Raw genomic sequence first — 20273 nt, forward strand, 5'->3', positions numbered from 1 at the left:
TCATTTGTTCCTACTAATGGATTGATACGCATGTGGCAATGAATTCATCATTATTGATTTAATGAGATACTTTGGAAATTACATAAATATTGTCTCATTTTTTAATATGAGGTGCACTTTTTTTTTTGACATTGTTTGTTTTTTTAATATGGGATTCATTTTTTTAATATTGCTTGATTTTGTTAATATGTGGTCTACTTTTTTAATCCATCATTATTGATTTAATGAGATACTTTAGAAATTAATTGTTTGTTTTTTAAATATGGGATTCATTTTTTTAATATTGCGTGATTTTGTTAATATGGGATCCACTTTTTTAATCCATCATTATTGATTTAATGAGATACTTTAGAAATTACATAAATATTGTTTGGTTTTTTAATATGGGACAACTTTTTTTTTTTGACATTTTTTTTTTTTTTTTAATATGGGATTCATTTTTTTTAATATTGCTTGATTTTGTTAATATGAGGTCCACTTTTTTTTCCGTGAGTTTGGAGATGCCGGTTCCACTTTTTTTTCTTCTTTTATTTTGTTTTTTTTAATATTGGTTGGTATTTAGTTGGGGCCCACACTTTTTTTAAACTATTGGTTGATGTTTAGGTGGGGCCCACACTTTTTTTTTCAGTGGAAACAGACGACGAAGCATGGGTGGTCTATGCTCGTGCTGCGCACGGGCCCAACACTTTAGATTATAGTGTATCTATGTATATGTAGAAATTAATTTTCTATTTAAACGAAGAATTGCTATTTTTTAATTTTTGATAAATATTTTCGGTTTAGTTCATTTTACTTGTCATGTTGTCTTTTGCATGATTTTTTAAGGACACGTGAATTAGAATTATAATTTGACTAATTTACTTTATTCATTATTTGATCTCCATTTGATATTAATATCTTTTCACATTTATTAGAGTAAGGATAAAAATGAAAAAGTAATTAATTCTATCTTATTTTAATATATAAGTATTTTAAGTATGTTGTTGTACAATAATTTCATTTGCTTTCACTAATGGATTGATACGCATGTGGCAATGAATCCATCATTATTGATTTAATGAGATACTTTGGAAATTACATAAATATTGTTTGAGTTTTTAATATGAGATGCACTTTTTTTTTTTGACATTGTTTGTTTTTTTAATATGGGATTCATTTTTTTAATGTTGCTTGATTTAGTTGGGGCCCACACTTTTCTTTAATATTGGTTGATGTTTAGGTGGGGCCCACACTTTTTTTTGTTGGTTGATGTTTAGGTGGGGCCCACACTTTTTTTTTTTGGTTGGTTGATGTTGACGAAGCAGACGACGAAGCATGGGGCAAACCCATGCTTCTAAATAGTAGTAAAATTAACCTTTTTCTTTCACGCTCAATCCGGTATCCGCATTGGAATTTGATTACATTAGGATATTGATGTGGCGTGAATTTACACCATAATCGATGCTTTTTAACTATAAGTTTTACTTGTTTTTGAGCAAGTCTGTGTTATTTTACGTGGTTTTTGTCATGTTTCAGGTTATATGAGGTCCCTAGAGCCTAAGTGTGGAAAACAAGCAAAAAAGTTGCAAAACTAGGGATAACTGGAAGTTCTGGAAAATTTCGCGGAAAATTACTCTGCGCGATCGCGCCGTGTACTCACGCGATCGCGCCATAGCACGAAATTAATTCCACGCGACCGCGCCGAGACTTCACGCGACCGCGCCCACGCGCTATTTAAATGACACGCGATCGCGTCGACTCAAACCGCGATCGCGATTGAGGGACAGGGGACGCTGACGTCATGAACGCGATCGCGCTGTCTCGTGGCGCGATCGCACTGAAGGAATTATGAGCGTTTTCGACCAGAACCTGGGATTCGCCGATTTCTTCCATTCCAGTTCATATAAATAGAAAACTAGGGCAAATTTTCAGTTCATCTTTGGCAGTTTTTCATCAAGTTTGGAGACTAGTATTTACACCACACTTTGGGGTTGAAGATTTGAAGATTTGGTTGAGTATTTCTTAAGCCTTTAATTCATTTCTTCAATTCCTTGCTTTGTATTGTATATCTAAGTGTGTAGCTTTCTATTCCATAACTTGAATCTCGTTTATGTAAGTATTCTTGATTAAAGTTTGGTTTGAAACTCTTGTTGTGCTTATGTATTGAATGGTTCTTATTGCTATTGAAGTGGGTCTTTGTTGATTTAATTAATCTCGTTCTTGAATGTTTCCAAAGGGATTAGCTAACCCTAGGACTCACCCATTTACTTAGATTGAGCTTGGAAAAGGAAATCTAGGTTGGGAAAGATTAATTAACAAGAATTTGGGTCATTAAACTCATCTAATAACTTGAGCTCGGAAGAGGATAGTTACTTGAGGTTAGATTGATTGTGCCTAATATCACACTCTAAGGCTTGGAAAAGCTTAGAGTGAAATTCATTGATTTGGTTGGAAGACTTTCAATGAGATTTTAGATATCATTATCTATTGACACAAACCCGTTCTTAGTTGTAAAATCGTGAAATACATTGGATCGTTACTTGAGTGTAATTTCCTTTGTATCCAAACTTGTGGCCATTGATCATTTTACTCGCTTTCTAGGTTAGTTTACATTTCCGCATTAGTTATAATATTTCTCAAAAACCTAAATATTATCCATCGTTTGGCTTTAGCGTAGTTGGTGAAAGTTCCTTACTTTCTTAATCGCCTAGCATATTGTTCCCTGTGGGATCGACCCCGACTCATAGTTGGGTAAATATATTGCATACGACCGTGTACACTTTCTCTTTGAGGAGTGTATTTGGACGTTATCAAAAATGGCGCCGTTGCCGGGGAACAATTTGGCGTATTTAGGTTAGTTTGGGATTTAAGCTTGCTTGCTTTGGTCCAAACTCGTAAATATTAGTGTAGTTGTTTTCTTTGCTTGATTTTATTTTTATATAAAAAAAAAAAAAATTTTAAAAAAAAAAAAATGGCATTTTTTCATGAAAACTTGTTTAGTAATGACTTTTATTGTGAGCATGGCCAAATTGGTGAGTTCAAACGCATGATGGAATGCTTGCTAGGTGAGGGTAATGAAAATCAAAAAGCCTTCGAAGAGTACTTGGAAACTAGTCTCCAACTTGGTTTGATGAAAGACGAAGAAAATCCTCCGCGGGCAAATCATTATGAACTACCCAATGCTCAAGATAAAAGGGTAAATCATGAAGATGAGTTTATTGGGAATGCCAAAGAAAAAAATGAATGGGAGTCAACCATGGTTCTAAACAATATGGTTGGTGTTGACCCCAATCCGGGGGAACAAGAGGATGTCATAGTTCAAAAAGTTCAAGAGCCTTATATTCTGCAATTTGAAAATTCAACAAGGCAAAATGACACTCCTCGCTTGAAGGCCAAGAAGTATAGAATGAACAAAATTTTACTTGGCGTGATCAGAAATTTACCACCCCCCGCTGCTCGTGGTCACAAACTTGATTCCAAGTTAGGTGCCCAATTCATAAGCTCCAAATGGCGAGAAAAGCGGTAAAGTTGGTATCCGTCGTGCCGCGACGTTAACTTAAGCGCTTGGTGGGAGGCAACCCATCGTTTTTAAATTTTTTTTTTTTTTTTTTATCATTTTTGAAATTTGATTTTTTTAAATTGTTTAGTTTATGATTTGTGACTAATCTGCAAAATTTCACAATTTTTGGAGTTGTTTTGAATAGGTTGAGTTTTCAGAATAGCCACAAATCAGTAGTTGCTGGTTTCTGCTTATTTTCTGAACTGCTGGTTGTTTGCCGAATTTTACTCTAGGCGATCGCGCCACAAAGTCACGCGATCGCGGTAAAAAAAAAAAAAAAAAAAAAAAAGAAGAACCTTACACATCGCGATCGCGACGTAGGGCCACGCGATCGCGATTCATCGCGATTCCAGGTAACTAAACAGATAAAAGAAGGCAAAACGGCTCAAAACCCATTTCCTTCACTTTTCCTCCAAAAATCTTACTTTTCTCTCAAACTCAACTTCAAAATTCCGGTAAATTTCATCAACTTGCAACCACAAGGTATGTGATTCCTCCATTATCTTGTTCCTAGGGTTGTTTTTATCATCTTTCCATGTTAGAAATTGTGAGTTAAAATTTTTTCCTCCATTTATTTAAGCTTGAAAAGGTGATGAAATTGTTGAAATTCTTGTGATATAAATTGTTGTTTGTTGTTGAGTGATGTGAGTTGAGTGTTGGTTGCTGATATAAAAAAAAAAAAATTGGGCAAAACACAAGCTTGAAATCGTTGAATTGAAGGCACAAAATTGATGCCCATAACCTGTTTGTGAAAATGCTTAGCTGAATCTGTAACGATTCAGCGCGATCGCGGCTTGTACTGGCGCGATCGCGCTGAGTAAATGAACAAAATTGCCGCGATCGCGGCTGTTCCTCGCGCGATCGCGATTGAGGAATAATGATGAGCATTCTGAGGAGTGTATGCGGAGCGCAGCACGATGAGGAGGAAAATGAGGACGATTTTGTCCTGCCAGAGCCCAGCAGCTCCAGTTCAGAGAGTGAGCAGAGATGATCATAGCACGCAGTGCTAGCAGGTATAAAAAAAAAAAAAAAAAAAGTTTTTTTTGTGTGTTGATGTACTGCAGTGAGGACACTGCAAGTTTTTTGGTTAGGGGTAGGAACCTCCTCGGTTTTTCTTTGCCAGAATTCTTTTCCCGAGGGGAGTTTATTTTGTTGAAACTGGCATGTTTATGATGTTACTTAGGTTGAATAGAATAATTTTGTTTTATTTGGTACGACTTGATAACTAATGGCATGTATTGTGTTTGTGCAAATTGTTGGACCCCTCGAAAAAAAAAAAATTTTGAAAAATGCATACTTAGAACAGTTATTGTCTGACATGATTGATTCTTTATATGACATTGTGATTATTGGGGTGTTGTGTGTGATGAATTACTACTTAGGAGGTCACAAGTGTGGAAATTATTGTCCTTATGCTGATGTGTGTGTGAAGTGTTAGTTTGATTCTGTTTATGCATGTATAATCTAGAACTTGCCCGGTTGGTCTTGTTTGAAATGCGAAAGTGAGTTTGGTTGTGAAATGTTCTTAGGCTTTCTTTGTGTAAATAAGTCACTGTGCCTAAATAAGCCTCTCCAAAAGCTGAAAATACCCCTAGTTTCCCTTTTTGAGCCTTTTTGACCTTTTTCTTGGCTAGCTAATTATGAAACCTTACCCTTTGTGAAATTAATCCATCTTCACACCCGTTCCCTCCTTGATGCTATTAATTAGATGAGGCAAAATGTCTAAGTTGGAGGTGAAGTAAATGTGAAGTACATGTTCAAAACATAAGTTGGGGGTGGTGGAGTTTACTAGTGAAGATTCGATGTGGTAGTTGCGTATATACAAAAAAAAAAAAAAAAAAAAAAAAAAAAAAAAAAATCAGAAAACTGTAACGCAAAAAGAATTCTAGGTTGGTTAGAAGTAAAACCACATCGAGGTTGAAAACTGAAAGAAAATAAAGGGGTGGAAAGAAAAGAGGCGAACTAAGGTGACAAGATGTTGTAGTGTTCAAGGAGGGTGAGTCACTAATATCCAAAAAGTATCCGACCCGTCCCTAAACCTACATTACAAGCCGAAACAAGTCCTAATGAGATCACAACCGAACAATCCTAGGATGAGAACATAGAAAATAAGGGCAAGCCTATGGTATTTGCATGTGTAAATATGAATTTTCTTTGTGAGTGTGAGTGTTTTTCTCTTCTCTTTCGTCTTCGTCCCATTCTTGTCGTATATATGTGTGTTGGGACATTTTTTTGGTCTATGTGAGGGCATAAGGATGAAAATTGAACAAAATAGAGTGACCGCCTAAAGTAGCGTTTGTGTGCACAATAATATGTTCGATAATATGATGTCATTTATTGAAGCTTCATGGTTAGTTGTAGTGTTCTTGAGTTGTTTATGTTGCTTTAAAACAGAAATTGGGGTGGTCCTTGGAAGAAAAAAATGCATGCCGGTAGTTCAGAGTCAAAACCAATATAGACATTGTTATTTTATGATATCTAGGTATTAGATTGAGTCGTGGTTTTGTATGGCTTGCTTGAGGACAAGCAAATACTTTAAGTTGGGGGTGTTGATGTGGCGTGAATTTACACCATAATCGATGCTTTTTAACTATAAGTTTTACTTGTTTTTGAGCAAGTCTGTGTTATTTTACGTGGTTTTTGTCATGTTTCAGGTTATATGAGGTCCCTAGAGCCTAAGTGTGGAAAACAAGCAAAAAAGTTGCAAAACTAGGGATAACTGGAAGTTCTGGAAAATTTCGCGGAAAATTACTCTGCGCGATCGCGCCGTGTACTCACGCGATCGCGCCATAGCACGAAATTAATTCCACGCGACCGCGCCGAGACTTCACGCGACCGCGCCCACGCGCTATTTAAATGACACGCGATCGCGTCGACTCAAACCGCGATCGCGATTGAGGGACAGGGGACGCTGACGTCATGAACGCGATCGCGCTGTCTCGTGGCGCGATCGCACTGAAGGAATTATGAGCGTTTTCGACCAGAACCTGGGATTCGCCGATTTCTTCCATTCCAGTTCATATAAATAGAAAACTAGGGCAAATTTTCAGTTCATCTTTGGCAGTTTTTCATCAAGTTTGGAGACTAGTATTTACACCACACTTTGGGGTTGAAGATTTGAAGATTTGGTTGAGTATTTCTTAAGCCTTTAATTCATTTCTTCAATTCCTTGCTTTGTATTGTATATCTAAGTGTGTAGCTTTCTATTCCATAACTTGAATCTCGTTTATGTAAGTATTCTTGATTAAAGTTTGGTTTGAAACTCTTGTTGTGCTTATGTATTGAATGGTTCTTATTGCTATTGAAGTGGGTCTTTGTTGATTTAATTAATCTCGTTCTTGAATGTTTCCAAAGGGATTAGCTAACCCTAGGACTCACCCATTTACTTAGATTGAGCTTGGAAAAGGAAATCTAGGTTGGGAAAGATTAATTAACAAGAATTTGGGTCATTAAACTCATCTAATAACTTGAGCTCGGAAGAGGATAGTTACTTGAGGTTAGATTGATTGTGCCTAATATCACACTCTAAGGCTTGGAAAAGCTTAGAGTGAAATTCATTGATTTGGTTGGAAGACTTTCAATGAGATTTTAGATATCATTATCTATTGACACAAACCCGTTCTTAGTTGTAAAATCGTGAAATACATTGGATCGTTACTTGAGTGTAATTTCCTTTGTATCCAAACTTGTGGCCATTGATCATTTTACTCGCTTTCTAGGTTAGTTTACATTTCCGCATTAGTTATAATATTTCTCAAAAACCTAAATATTATCCATCGTTTGGCTTTAGCGTAGTTGGTGAAAGTTCCTTACTTTCTTAATCGCCTAGCATATTGTTCCCTGTGGGATCGACCCCGACTCATAGTTGGGTAAATATATTGCATACGACCGTGTACACTTTCTCTTTGAGGAGTGTATTTGGACGTTATCAGATATGAACCGCTCGAATTTGAAACTTTTGGTTAAGAGCGGAGCAGCCCCAACACTTTACTTGCGCGAACGTGTGCCCGATAATTGTTTAAAAAAAAAACATTAGTATCGAACACACATTCTAAAAGAGGTAGAAATAGGTTATTATTAATGTATTATGTATTATCTTTTATTAATATCAAATGAAAAGGGTTTCGTGATAAACATTTCTCTTTCCCTACCCCAAAAAAAAAAACATTTTTCTTTCTTATACTTTAGGTGAAGTGTCTTCTCGAAAATGCTCACATACATTATTAAGGGATATACTAGCAATACATGCCCGTGCAATGCACAGGCCGAACATGTCTATTCACTTTAATTAGCCAGTCTTTAAGATTTGTATTTTGAAAATAACTTTTAAAAACATTCTAATATATATATATATATATATATATATATATATATATATATATATATAAAATGCATTTTATGTACCATCACTTTAGTTGTAATTAAAAGTCTTTGAGATAGAAAGAGTCAGACTTTTTTATCATTATCATGACAATGAAAGTTGATCAATGATGTAAAAGAAAATTAGTAAGAATATGAGGGAAAATTAATATTTTGATTCTAAATTCTTTCTTTTAAATTCTTTAATATTTTAAATGTATACCGACAGGTTGATATCCATTTCAATTAAGTAACTGTTCAGATCCAAACATAAGAACCATTTTGGTGTATATATTGGATTAAAATATTTTTATTAAATTAATTATAAAATATAGTATAATTTTTTATATCAATTGTTACAAAGAAATCAAAATTAGAAAGATATATGTTATATCATTAATCACCAAATTTTAATTCTGAAATGAAAATACAAAGTAATACATTTTATAAATGTAAAGAAACAATAATCAAAGACTGCAAAGGAGAGTAAATAATTAAAGTAGTGACAATGAAGGAAAACGGGGATAAATGTCACTCCCTCCCTTTACTTTTACTTGTCGACGTTAACATATCAAGGAGAAAAAAAATTCTTCTTCTTATTTTACCCTTCAAATTAATTATTCATTTTCAAATCATTTTCTGAGGCTATTGAGACTATATACCAATAAATATGGATATTATGATGAAATATATACTTTATTTATTAATTTTCAAAGAACGTACAAAGTCAAAAGTGAACAAGTTATGTGTAGGAGCATTAAAATAACTTTTGGTACAAATTTGCATTGCTATTGTTCGTCCTCTCTTCAAGTTTAAAGTATTGACAAAGAAGGAAAACGGGGATAATAGAAATAGAAAAGAAGATAAATATAGAATAGAAAAATAGACATATATTTTTAGTAATGTGGCCAAGTAATATGGACGAAGGGAGTACTTCATTTTTATTAATTCTTAAAGAACGTGAAAAGTCAAGTATAGTGATGTGGCCAAGTAATATGAGACGAAAGGATTACTTCATTTATTAATTCTTAAATAATGTGAAAAGTCAAAAGTGAACAAGTAAAAGTGCATGGAGGAAATAAATATGTGTCGGAGAATTAAAATAGAAGTGCACACGTGTATACATGAGAAGAGAATAAATATTTAGTACTATGGCATATATCCACGTGGGATTTATTAATTCTCAAAGAATGTGAAAAGTCAAAAATGAACAAATTAAAGTGCACGGAGGAAATAAATTTATGTAGGAGAATTAAAATTGAACTGCATATGTCTATACATGAGAAGAGAATAAATATTCAGCTAGAACACGAAAAATCAAAAGTGAACAAGTAAAAGTGCACGGAGAAAATAAATGTGTCGAATAATTAAATTTGAAATGCATACGTCTATACATGAGAAGGGAATAAATATTAAGTATTATGACACATGTCTACGTCATTTTTATTAATTCTTAAAGAACGTGAAAAGTCAAGTATAGTAATGTGGCCAAGTAATATGGGACGGGAGGAGTACTTCATTATTAATTCTTAAATAACGTGAAAAGTCAAAATGGACAAGTAAAAGTGCACGGAGGAAATAAATATGTGTCGGAGAATTAAAATAGAAGTGCACACGTGTATATATGATAAGAGAATAAATATTCAGTACTATGGCATATATGCACGTGGGATTTATTAATTCTCAAAGAATGTGAAAAGTCTAAAGTGAACAAATTAAAGTGCATGGAGGAAATAAATTTGTGTAGGATAATTAAAATTGAATTGCATATGTCTATACATGAAAAGAGAATAAATATTCAGCTAGAACACGAAAAGTCAAAAGTGAACAAGTAAAAGCGCACGGAGGAAATAAATGTGTCGGAGAATTAAATTTAAAGTGCATACGTCTATACATGAGAATGGAATAAATATTAAGTACTATGACACATGTCTACATGAAATATAAAATAGTTTGATAAAGTGTACAAATTATATAGCTCATGGTACAAGAATTTAATGCGGGTACAATTCATGAAGTTGTTGGTACAAGCTTGGAGAGCCGTGTTTGTCCCCCAAGCCGCTTATATATAATGAAAATGTTATAAGGTGAGAGCAAAACAAGAATTAGACAAAGTAAATAAAAAGATTTTCTATACTTTTTTAAGTATGTACAATATCACATTTCATATCTTTATTTACATTTCCACTGATACAGAGAGGTGGTCTTTAAATTTTGCCCCTCATATTTGAAATCTTTAAGTTTTGCCCTTCGGCTAAACCTCATGGGTTCCAGGTTTGAACCCCCACACAGTCAAAATTTTAAAAAAAAATTGCAAGGCAGAGTTTAAATTCGCTATGCCCCCATCGGCATACACTTGTGAAGGAATTACCAAAGTTATGCTGGACCCGGCATATTTATGCCTTATGGGCAGACTTGGCATAAGTATGTTGGGTCCGGCATAACTTTGGTAATTCCTTCACAAGTTTATGCCGGATCCGGCATAAAAGTTTGCCCATTAAAAGTATGCCCCCAACGGCATAAACTTGTTAAGGAATTACCAAACTTATGCCGGTCCCGGCATACTTATGCCTTATGGGCAGACTTGGCATAAGTATACCGGGTCCGGCATAACTTTGGTAATTCCTTCACAAGTTTATGCCTGGTCCGGCATAAAAGTTTGCCCATTAAAAGTATGCCCCCACCGGATGAGTGTACCTAGGAAGAATTTCATTGTGCTCCTTCCAATATTATTACAGAACTAAAAGGCTTCATGGTAAAAACTTTGTGCGTGGCCTCTTCCACTCATCGTCATGCAAATGCTGTCAACAATTATCATAGTGTTAATACTCATGAAAAACTAGGCTTAGATATAATGGAACAAAATCACGACAACTACTTTTTTCTATCACTACCCCATAATATATTAACAAGAGCAGTTATAATATATCCAATACAGGAAATGTAGCAAAGAAAGTCTTTAGGCCACATTGACACAAAAACCACTTGAATTTTAATAGAGCATTTTGATGTCACTAAAAATCTGTAAAAAATTGACATGAGATCTCAAAGTTATGCCGGACCCGGCATAAACTTATGAAGGAATTACCAAAGTTATGCCGGACCCGGCATACTTATGCCAAGTCTGCCCATAAGGCATGAGTATGCCGGGTCCGGCATAACTTTGGTAATTCCTTCATAAGTTTATGCCGGGTCCGGCATACACGCGACCCAAACCTTGCCTTGCAGTTTTCTTTTTTAATTTATGCTTGAGCGGGGGTTCGAACTCAGAACCTCATGATTTCTGCGTGAACGCTCAGTGTTGCAATGCGAAGGGCAAAAATTAAAGACCAGCAATATGAGGGACATAATTTAAAGACCACAAATATGAGGGGCAAAATTTAAAGACCACCCCAAAAGAAGGGCAATCCGCGCAAAAAAATGATACAGAGAGGGTTACAATCGCAATGACAAGGAGTAGTGAAAAATTATCTACATCATGGAAAAGACTAATGGGAATTACTTCTTTAAGAGTTATGAAATTAACCATGTGCGCTAATATTTCATAACACGATATAGCAAAATAACCTTTTCTTTATTTGGGGGCTAGTACCAACTAATAAGAGTAAAATAATTACGTGATAAAATAATGAAAATTAGATAGACAAATGTATTAAATTTCGAGATCATCACTATGGTTCTGCCCTCTAATTATCAAAAGATTTTACACAAATAAAAATAAATTTCTTGAAATACCACTCTTACCACCAAATTAATCCCTCTTGCTAATCTCTCTGCTAATTTTACTGCTTCAACTTATCTAGAAAATTAGTTTTAGTTTATCTAGCTATTTTATACTTTATTCATTTATCATCACAATAGTATTTTAGGGACTTGTATAGAGTACAAACATGTCAAATTAATCCTTGATGTTTATTACCATCTATTATCACTAGTAGTTTGTATCTTCTTATTTTGTATCCTGATATTTTACTTTTTTTTTTCTAACATTACTGTGTCAGGTACCTTTTCTGAGCCGAGGATCTACCGGAAACAACCTTCCTACCCCACAAAGGTAGGAGTAAGGTCTACGTACCTCCTACCCTCTTCAGACCAACTTGTGGAATCATATGGGGTTTGTTTTTTTTTTTTGTTTTTTTTCGGGTACACTTTTTTTTTTTTTTTATTCATCTTCAAAACACCATTACATCTGATTTGAGGTAGAAATAGAGCCATAATTCCCTACTTAACTGAAAAAAGACTAATTCTACCTAGTTACATTTGAGATGGGGTAAATGCCTAAAATTTGAGATTTTGGCCAGTACCTTACTTTACAAAATTTATACACTTCTCATGGAAGATCAAAAAGCCTTTCAAGGCTCTAGCAACTTTTCTAGCACAGCCTTCACAGTGCATATCAATCTTTAGCACTATATCTTGAGCCTCTTCTTCCTTTTTTCTTCTTTCTTCTCCTCTCTGAATTTCCCTTCTCATCAGCTCTTCTCCAGCTCCAGTACCTTGCTTCCCATCTTTTCCATTTCTGCTTTAATCATTTCCTCTTCACTGCTGCTTGTCCCCCTTGCATCTTCCTGATCTTCTTCCAGCTTCAACAATTGGTTATCAGTATCCTCTTGGCCACAACCTATTCAAGGGGAATGGTACTCCACAAAAGTGGAGCTGGACATCTGACAATGAACCAGGCATTGGTTTCCTTCAAAGAACAAAAACTTCTGCTTCATTCCACCAACCCCATCTGAGCCAAGAATCTTGTCATCTATACATTTCAAAAATTTCCAGTACCCATTCCTCGTTCGTCGATCTGGTCGAGTCAGTATTCCGTAAATTCGACTCCTTGGTGTCAATACATAGCATTCCTTTACTTCACCACCACATATGTCCACAGTGTCTTTAAAGACCTTATGATCAGAGTGGTAATATCCTGAAACATTATTCTTGCCAGTAGGTCATCTGCTCGAATGATGACTGCTGATTTCATTTGGGTAGCACTTCCAGAAACATCAGTTGCAGCCCTCTCTTGCTTGGTGCTAATTGACTTGAGCCCAGCATCAGCTACAGCTCGAAAAGCAGCACTTGCAGTCCTATGTATTGGATTGATATCTTCCATGTTGAACTGATTGTTGCTTCTTCTCTTTCACTTCTGTATGTACTTCATGTTCTTCTCCTTGTTCTGATTCTGAAATTTGCTAGTTGAGCTCTATCCATCCTCACTGCTCCCCTAGCCTGTCTTGGGATTTCCTGCATCGTATAAAACAAGTTAGCTATGAAATTAAACTGTATGTAGCTGCCAAATTTAGCTAAAGAGTCAGCTGCTGTGTTTGCTTCCCTGAAACAGTGCTGCACTTTGATTCTTCTTTTGTCTATAATCCTCCTCATGTCTTCTATTTCCTTCAGGAATTCCCAAGGAGAGCTATATTCTCCATCTAGCCACTTCACCACTAGGATTGAATTCACCTCTATAATACCATTGTTAATATCATTATGGTCCAACCAGTTTATACCAAAACTTGCAGCCTGGATTTCAGCACTATTATTAGAACAGAAATGCACTGCCTTAGCAAAAGCCATAATAATGTCCCCTCTAGAGTCCCTAGCAATTCCACCAATTCCTGCTTTGCTGCGAAGTACCATACTGCTTCCATCAGTGTTTATCTTGATGATATTAACTGGTGGTTTGCTCCAAACAACAGGGAAGCTAGATAACACTGCTTTATAAGCTTCCATGCTACAGCATATTTTACTCCAGTTGTCTCTTGACTAAATGCTGTAGCCTTTCTTGTTCATGATGCCTTTATACCCAGGGAGATTCCACCATGTTAAAAACCTCGCTTGAATAGTCTGGTTCTGGATATTTATACCCAGGGAGTTTCCAAAAAATTGCCATACCTGCTTAGCTAAATCCCCTTCCATGAAGACATGTAGCATAGTTTCCTCTTTAGGATCATTGTAGCAAATACACATAGGATCAGATTCATTAGTGAAGTTCTTGGTTCTATCATACATTGGTAACTTTTTCTTGATAATTCTCCAGCTGATAAAGGCCATTTTAAAGAGGTTTCCTTTATGCCATATGCATTTCCATATAGGAGATTCAGGCTGCTTCTTTCTTAGGATCTGAAAGGCACTGGCACATGTGAATTTTCCTGATGGATTATTGATCCAGATGGCTTGATCAACTTTATCTCTTTTCCCTATGTCCACCTTCTGAATGATAGAGCAAATATCAGATGGAACAAGTTTTTCAATGAACTCCAAATCCCAGCTATCTTCTATTAGACAGTCTGCCACCATGAGAGAACCAGGATTGTTCCTAGATAAATGAACAGCTAGTGGGCCCAGACCTGTCCAATTGTCCCACCAGAAGGACATTTTAGCTTCATTTATCCTCCATAAGATGTGAGGTTCAGCCTCAGCCTTAATCCTCAAAAGTTCTTTCCAGATGAAAGATTGATAACCTTGTACATTTCTTGCCACCACATGACCTCTTTGACAGTATTTTGCCATCATAAACTGAGCCCATATGTTGTTTTCTACTCTCAGTCTCCACCATCTTTTGGAGGAAAAAACATTACAAATGTCACTAGTGCTTTTGAATCCAAGGCCCCCTTCCACTTGAGGGTAACACATGTTTGCCTAAGAACTCCAATGGTATCTCTTTTTGTTGTCAGTCATCCCCCAGAAAAAATCAGCAAAGTATTTTTCAAGCTGTTTTATGATTCCTCTAGGGGGTGACATTGCAGCTAGTGTGTGAAGAGTTTGAGACTGTAGGACATGCTTAATGATAATTGCTCTTCCCCCAGGTGATAAAATATTACCTTGCCATCCTTGTGCCTTGTTCATTACAGTTTTAGCAATTGACGCAAAGTATGAGAGTCTTTTCCTCCCAGGGAAGATAGGACAACCTAGATATTTCATAGGAAAATATTGATGTTTGTAACCAGTAGTTCTGCCAATCATTCTCCTTCTAGATTCAGGAGAGTTAGTAGCAGTCAAAAACACACTCTTGTCTATGTTGATTTCTTGACCGGATTCCTTCTCATATTGTTTCAATATCTTGGTGATCATTTTGATGCTTCTCTTGTTCCCAGATGTGAAGATGACAATGTCATCAGCATAACATAAGTGATTTATCAGAGGCCCCTTTTGTTGCATAATGTATCCTATATACCTTTGTTTGTTGTGAAGCTGATTTAGGGCCTTAGATAAAGTTTCAGCAGCCAATACAAAGAGACCAGGGGATAGAGGGTCACCCTGTTTAAGACCCCTGGTAGAGTGGAAGAAACCATACCTCATACCATTGATCATGACTGAGTACCAAACCTCAGAGCTGAGCCTATGAATGATGTCTATGAAAACTTCAGAAAAACCCATCTGTTTGAGAGCAGATTTAAGAAAAAGCCAAGAGACTTTGTCATAGGCCTTAGCCATATCAAGTTTCATCACAATGTTTCCATATTTGTTATTCTTATTGATGTCCTGGACCAATTCTTGAGTTAGCAAGACATTTTCTGTGATCAGTCTGCCTTTAATAAACCCAGTCTGATTCTGAGAGATCAACTTAGGGAGAATGTTGGCCAATCTGTTGGAGATGATCTTGGAGATAATCTTATTAGAGAAATTACTCAAACTAATGGGCTTCATCTGAGAGAACTTGCTAGGGGAATCTACCTTAGGTAAAAGAATGAGGCAGGTGTGGGTAAAGAACTTGGTCAGTTTCCCCCCTCTAAAGAAATCTTTAACCATATTATGGACATCCTCCTTGATAATATCCCAGGTAGCTTGGTAGAATCTACCATTAAATCCATCTGGCCCAGGGGCACTATCAGGATCCATGAGAGTAATGGCTTGGTAGGTTTCCTCCATGTTTGGAACAACAACTAGGTTCTCATTTTCCTCACTAGTCACTAGATTATCAATATTCTCCAAAATCTTGAAATCCCTAATCTGATCAGGTTGAGAGAACAAACTATGAAAGTGCCTAATGGCAGCATCCGCAATCTTGTCATCCCCTTGGATCCAATCATCAAGCTCATTTTTGATCCTGTATATCTGGGCTTTCTTCCTCTTAAGCCTTATAACACTATGAAAATACCTAGTGTTACTGTCCCCTTCTTCTTGCCATTTGATCCTGGCCTTCTGTCTAAGCATAGAAGCCTCTTTATTCATCCATTGTATCTGCTCAGCATATTTAGAATGTAGAAGACTTCTGTTTTGATCAGTGTTCTGATTGGTGTAGATATTCTCTCCCTTTACTACCTGGTCTTCAAGATCCTTCACCTTATCAAAAATGTTGCCAATATGGTTCTTAGACCACATGCTAAGACAATTGCTAAGCCTCTTTAATTTCTGCTGCATGATCCACATGGGGTTGCCCCTTACTTCTGTTTGCCAAGAATTACTTACTACATTCATGAAGTCATCTTGATCCATCCATAAATTCAGGAACTTGAAATACTTTGTCTTAGGAGGATCCTTGTCACCACACCTCATGAGAAGGACCCTATGGTCAGACCCAGTCCTTGGGAGATGTCTGATATTAACAATAGAGAAGCTCTGAGACCATAGATCATTATACATGACTCTATCAAGCCTCATAAGGATCCTTCCCCTGAGCCTTCTAGCATTAGTCCAGGTGAATTTGTCCCCAGAAAACCCTGAGTCCATCATATTGCAATCCTCCATGCATCCAACAAAATCTATACTTCTACTTAGTCTATGCTGTCTTCCCCCTTGTTTCTCATCAGCTTCCATGATACTGTTGAAATCTCCCATTATAGTCCAAGGTTTATTAATATGACTATTCAAGGTTCTCAAATTATCCCATAGTCTTTTCCTCTGGCAGTAGTCTTGGCATAGACTATAGTGACAAAGAAGATTTCAGTGCTGCTGCTGTGCTGAACTTCCATAGTAAGCTGTTGGTTGTGGTCACTAATCACCTTGCATGTGAACTCAGCTTCCCAAAAACACCAAATTTTACCATTTCTATTAGTAGCAGCCTTGTCAAAACCCAGCTTTCTCCTGTATCTTTGGACTTTGTTCCTATTAATAGCAGCATTGTGCACAAAAGGCTCCTGTAAGGCCACAAAGGTGGCTTTGTGAATTTGAATGAGTTTTTTGAGTCTATCAAAGGCTCCTTTGGAGCCTATCCCTCTTATGTTCCATATGATTGTATTAATCATAAGGAACATTTCAAAATTGTTTCTTTGATCCTCTGTCCTTGCCTCTGGTGACCATGGCAGGGGTTGAGGTACTAGCCTTTTTGTTATTTTTTCTTTTGATAATTTCAGTTCCTCTGGGGGATAAGTTCCCTTTTTCCACAGTTTCCTTGATCTGTTCCTTCACTTCTGTTGATATACCAGGTTCTGGGGCAAAAGCATTGATCAGACTATCTGCAACTTCTTCATCAGAGAAGTTGTCAGCCTGATTCTGATGTCTTTTTTCATCTCCTTTGAGGTCCAAAATGTGCAAGTTGACACTTGAACCTGTTTCTATTTTCTCCTGGTATTCGTTGGCTGTAGCAGTGCTCATTTTCTGCATTATCTTCCTTTGGCTTTCTCCAGGGACAATATCTTCAGATAAGGTATTCTCAATGCTACATTCCTCATCTTCAGGCTGTCCAGTGTCATCAGCTATTTTCTCAAAGACATTGTGAGTCTTAATGGGGGGATTGATTGGCACACTTAGCTGATGTGTATTACTTTCCTCATTGTCACTAGTGGTGATGACCACCACAGTCTTGTGAGTTTGGTTTTCTCTAGGGCCCTCATGATGCACTTCTTCCCCTAGATAGTTTTTCTCCTGATTGTTGTGACTTTCTTGGTACTCCACTTCTTCATCAGTGGCAGTATCTTTCCCAAGGGGTTGCCTGCATCCTGGATCAGTATTATCATTCTTGCCCATGTTGTAATCCTCCTTTTCTCCTTTCTCTCCCTGGTTCATTTCCTTCTTTTTATTGCCTTCTTTGCCTTTATTTCTCACAATTTTCAGGGCATTCCTTCTTCTTCTTTGCTTTCTCTTCTCTCTTTGTTTTTCCCCTTTGGTCTTACTAGCATGAACTTCAACAGCTTTTTCCTCAACTTGCCTATTATCCCTTTTTTTTCCTGTAATTTCTTTCCCCTCTTTGTCATTATTCTTACTAGATTCAGCTTGGTCAATAATTACCTGGGTTCTATCCTTATTGTCATCATCAGTCTTTTTCTTAGCAAATCTGCACTGGATTAAAGTGTGTCCTAATTTTTTGCAATAGGTGCAGAACTTAGGAACACTCTCATATTCAATCTTTTGGTAAAAGCCTTTAAGAGGATGAGATTCATCCTCTAAGCCTACCCATATCTTATCTGGGAGGGGCTTAGTAAGATCAACCTCAACTCGAACCTTGGCCATACTTGGCCGTGTCCTTCTGCTAGTAGCAGCATCCAAAATAAGAGGGATTCCTATGGGGGCTAGAATTTGCCTTACATAATGCCATGCATGACAATGAAAAGGAAGTTTAGGGAGGAGTACCCATATAGGAACCATAGGAGAGTCTTCTTCGGGCTTGAAATCTGGGTGCCACATTTGAAGCCACATTTGTTCTCCATTGATTTCAATTGATCTTCGAAAGTAAGTTCTTTTGCAATCCTCTTCATTCTTGAAATCTATGAACACCGAGCTGTGGTCGTATGCCCCTATTACTGGATCTTCTTTCAAATTGATTTTCTCCAAAAAAAATGACCGAACCATATCAATTTTGGGTCGCCCTTTTAGAAATTTTCCAATTAAAGTGTGTTTACACTCTTTCGCCATAACTCTATAGTAATCTTTGGATTTGAAAATGACTGCAGGAACTCCATTGTGACATGTCCTCCTTGTTGACACAGATGGACATCCAAATCGGTTGTCCGGTGGTGGGTTAGGAGCAGGAATAAAAATTGTGCTTGCATACGAGGGTTTTTGTGGAATTGTTTCAGTGGGTGTTGTCGTCTCCTTGTTAGAGACGTTTTCCCCCATCGGACGCGCCGCCATAGGGCCGCCGTGAGGCTCCATGGAGCCGCGCGTGTGCTACAGTTGACTCAGTTGGTTGAGAGAGAAAGTTACCGTTTTTTCATCGCCTTGTGGATCACGTACTATCTTTTGGTTTGTTGTTGTTGTATTCGATATTCCGATATAAAATTTGGGATTAAATTTATTTGATATTTGATTAAGTATATTAGTTAAATTCAGAATAAATTTTATATCACAATCATGGAATTATCTATCCATATAGAAAGTTATAACCTCGGGATAACCTGATTTTGAAAAGGACTCCTAATTTATTACTGGTGCTCACTGCTCATGCTGAGATGAGTATAGATATTGTGGTTAGATATTTTTTTATGTGAGTGAATTAGAAGAGTAAAATTCTCGAATCGTCATTAGTCTTGTCACCTACACTATCTCTTTAACATAAAGATAAGTGTAAGAAGAAACAAAGTGGAGGAGGTAAAATGGGTTACGCGATGAGGTGACATGTCATGTGGCATTCATCTTATTAAAATATTAGTGTCACGTAACCTTAGACAGCTCTAACGGAGAAGGGGTATATACGGCAAAATATTTTTATACGGAAAGTATAAGGGATAAACTTGTAGAAGAATAGTTTTGACCTTTTTCCTAATTTTTTTGAAGTGGGAGTAATAAAATGGGAATGTGAACTAACTACTTTAATAGATTATGTGACGAATTGTCCTATTAACGGAAACAAAACAAGATACACATCAGAAATAATCTGCCAGAAATCGAGTTTTGGAAGAAGTTTCTTCACTTGTATGCAAGAGAAAAAACATATTCATAATTGATATATATATTAAATGATATTAATTTATCATGATTAAATTATAATTTAAGGTAAAAAGGATGTATTAATCAACTATTATAACTGAGTGAAGAGAATGTATGTGAAGGCATATGTCATTATTTCTATTAAAATTTTATAAACACCAAGTACAAATAAGTTTTTAATCGGACAACAAGTGGTTCCATCTAGTCATTAACTTTTACTACTGTTTTTGGGTCTGGAATTATAGTTATTTTAAAGCTTTACCTTATGTTTCAAACTTTCATCTTCATTTTACACTCGCAAAACATCACTTACTATAATTATCCGAGATTTACTAGGCGAATCTATGTATGATTCGATAAGATTCGTGCAAGTAACAAGTGTATAATTACTTTGATACAATTGAAATCATCAGCACTCATAAGATAAAACCCAAAAAGGAAAAAAACTATTTTGCGAGAATTAAATACTCCAAGAAAAGACAAAAATAAGAGTGAGTTGGTTTCTATTAAGAGGAGAAAAAGAATTCAAATAAGGAAGTAGCAGCATGTCGGCACACTTTGTTTCTCGTACTCTATAGGA

The 20273-nt window shown here is 36.3% G+C and overlaps 1 protein-coding gene across 1 annotated transcript; it reads right to left on the bottom strand.

The window, feature by feature from the left end:
- Positions 1–13651: 13651 nt before the first annotated feature.
- On the bottom strand, positions 13652–14521 carry LOC132608126 (uncharacterized). The gene has a single exon (XM_060322201.1). It carries the CDS (start codon positions 14519–14521, stop codon positions 13652–13654), a length of 870 nt encoding a protein of 289 aa, XP_060178184.1.
- Between the last annotated feature and the right edge of the window lie 5752 nt (positions 14522–20273).

Source organism: Lycium barbarum, chromosome 8 (assembly GCF_019175385.1).
Source record: "Lycium barbarum isolate Lr01 chromosome 8, ASM1917538v2, whole genome shotgun sequence".
Taxonomy (NCBI): domain Eukaryota; kingdom Viridiplantae; phylum Streptophyta; class Magnoliopsida; order Solanales; family Solanaceae; genus Lycium; species Lycium barbarum.

Excerpts from the sequence above, each read along its gene's own strand:
- LOC132608126 (XM_060322201.1), bottom strand. The coding sequence starts at position 14,521 with ATGTGTTACCCTCAAGTGGAAGGGGGCCTTGGATTCAAAAGCACTAGT.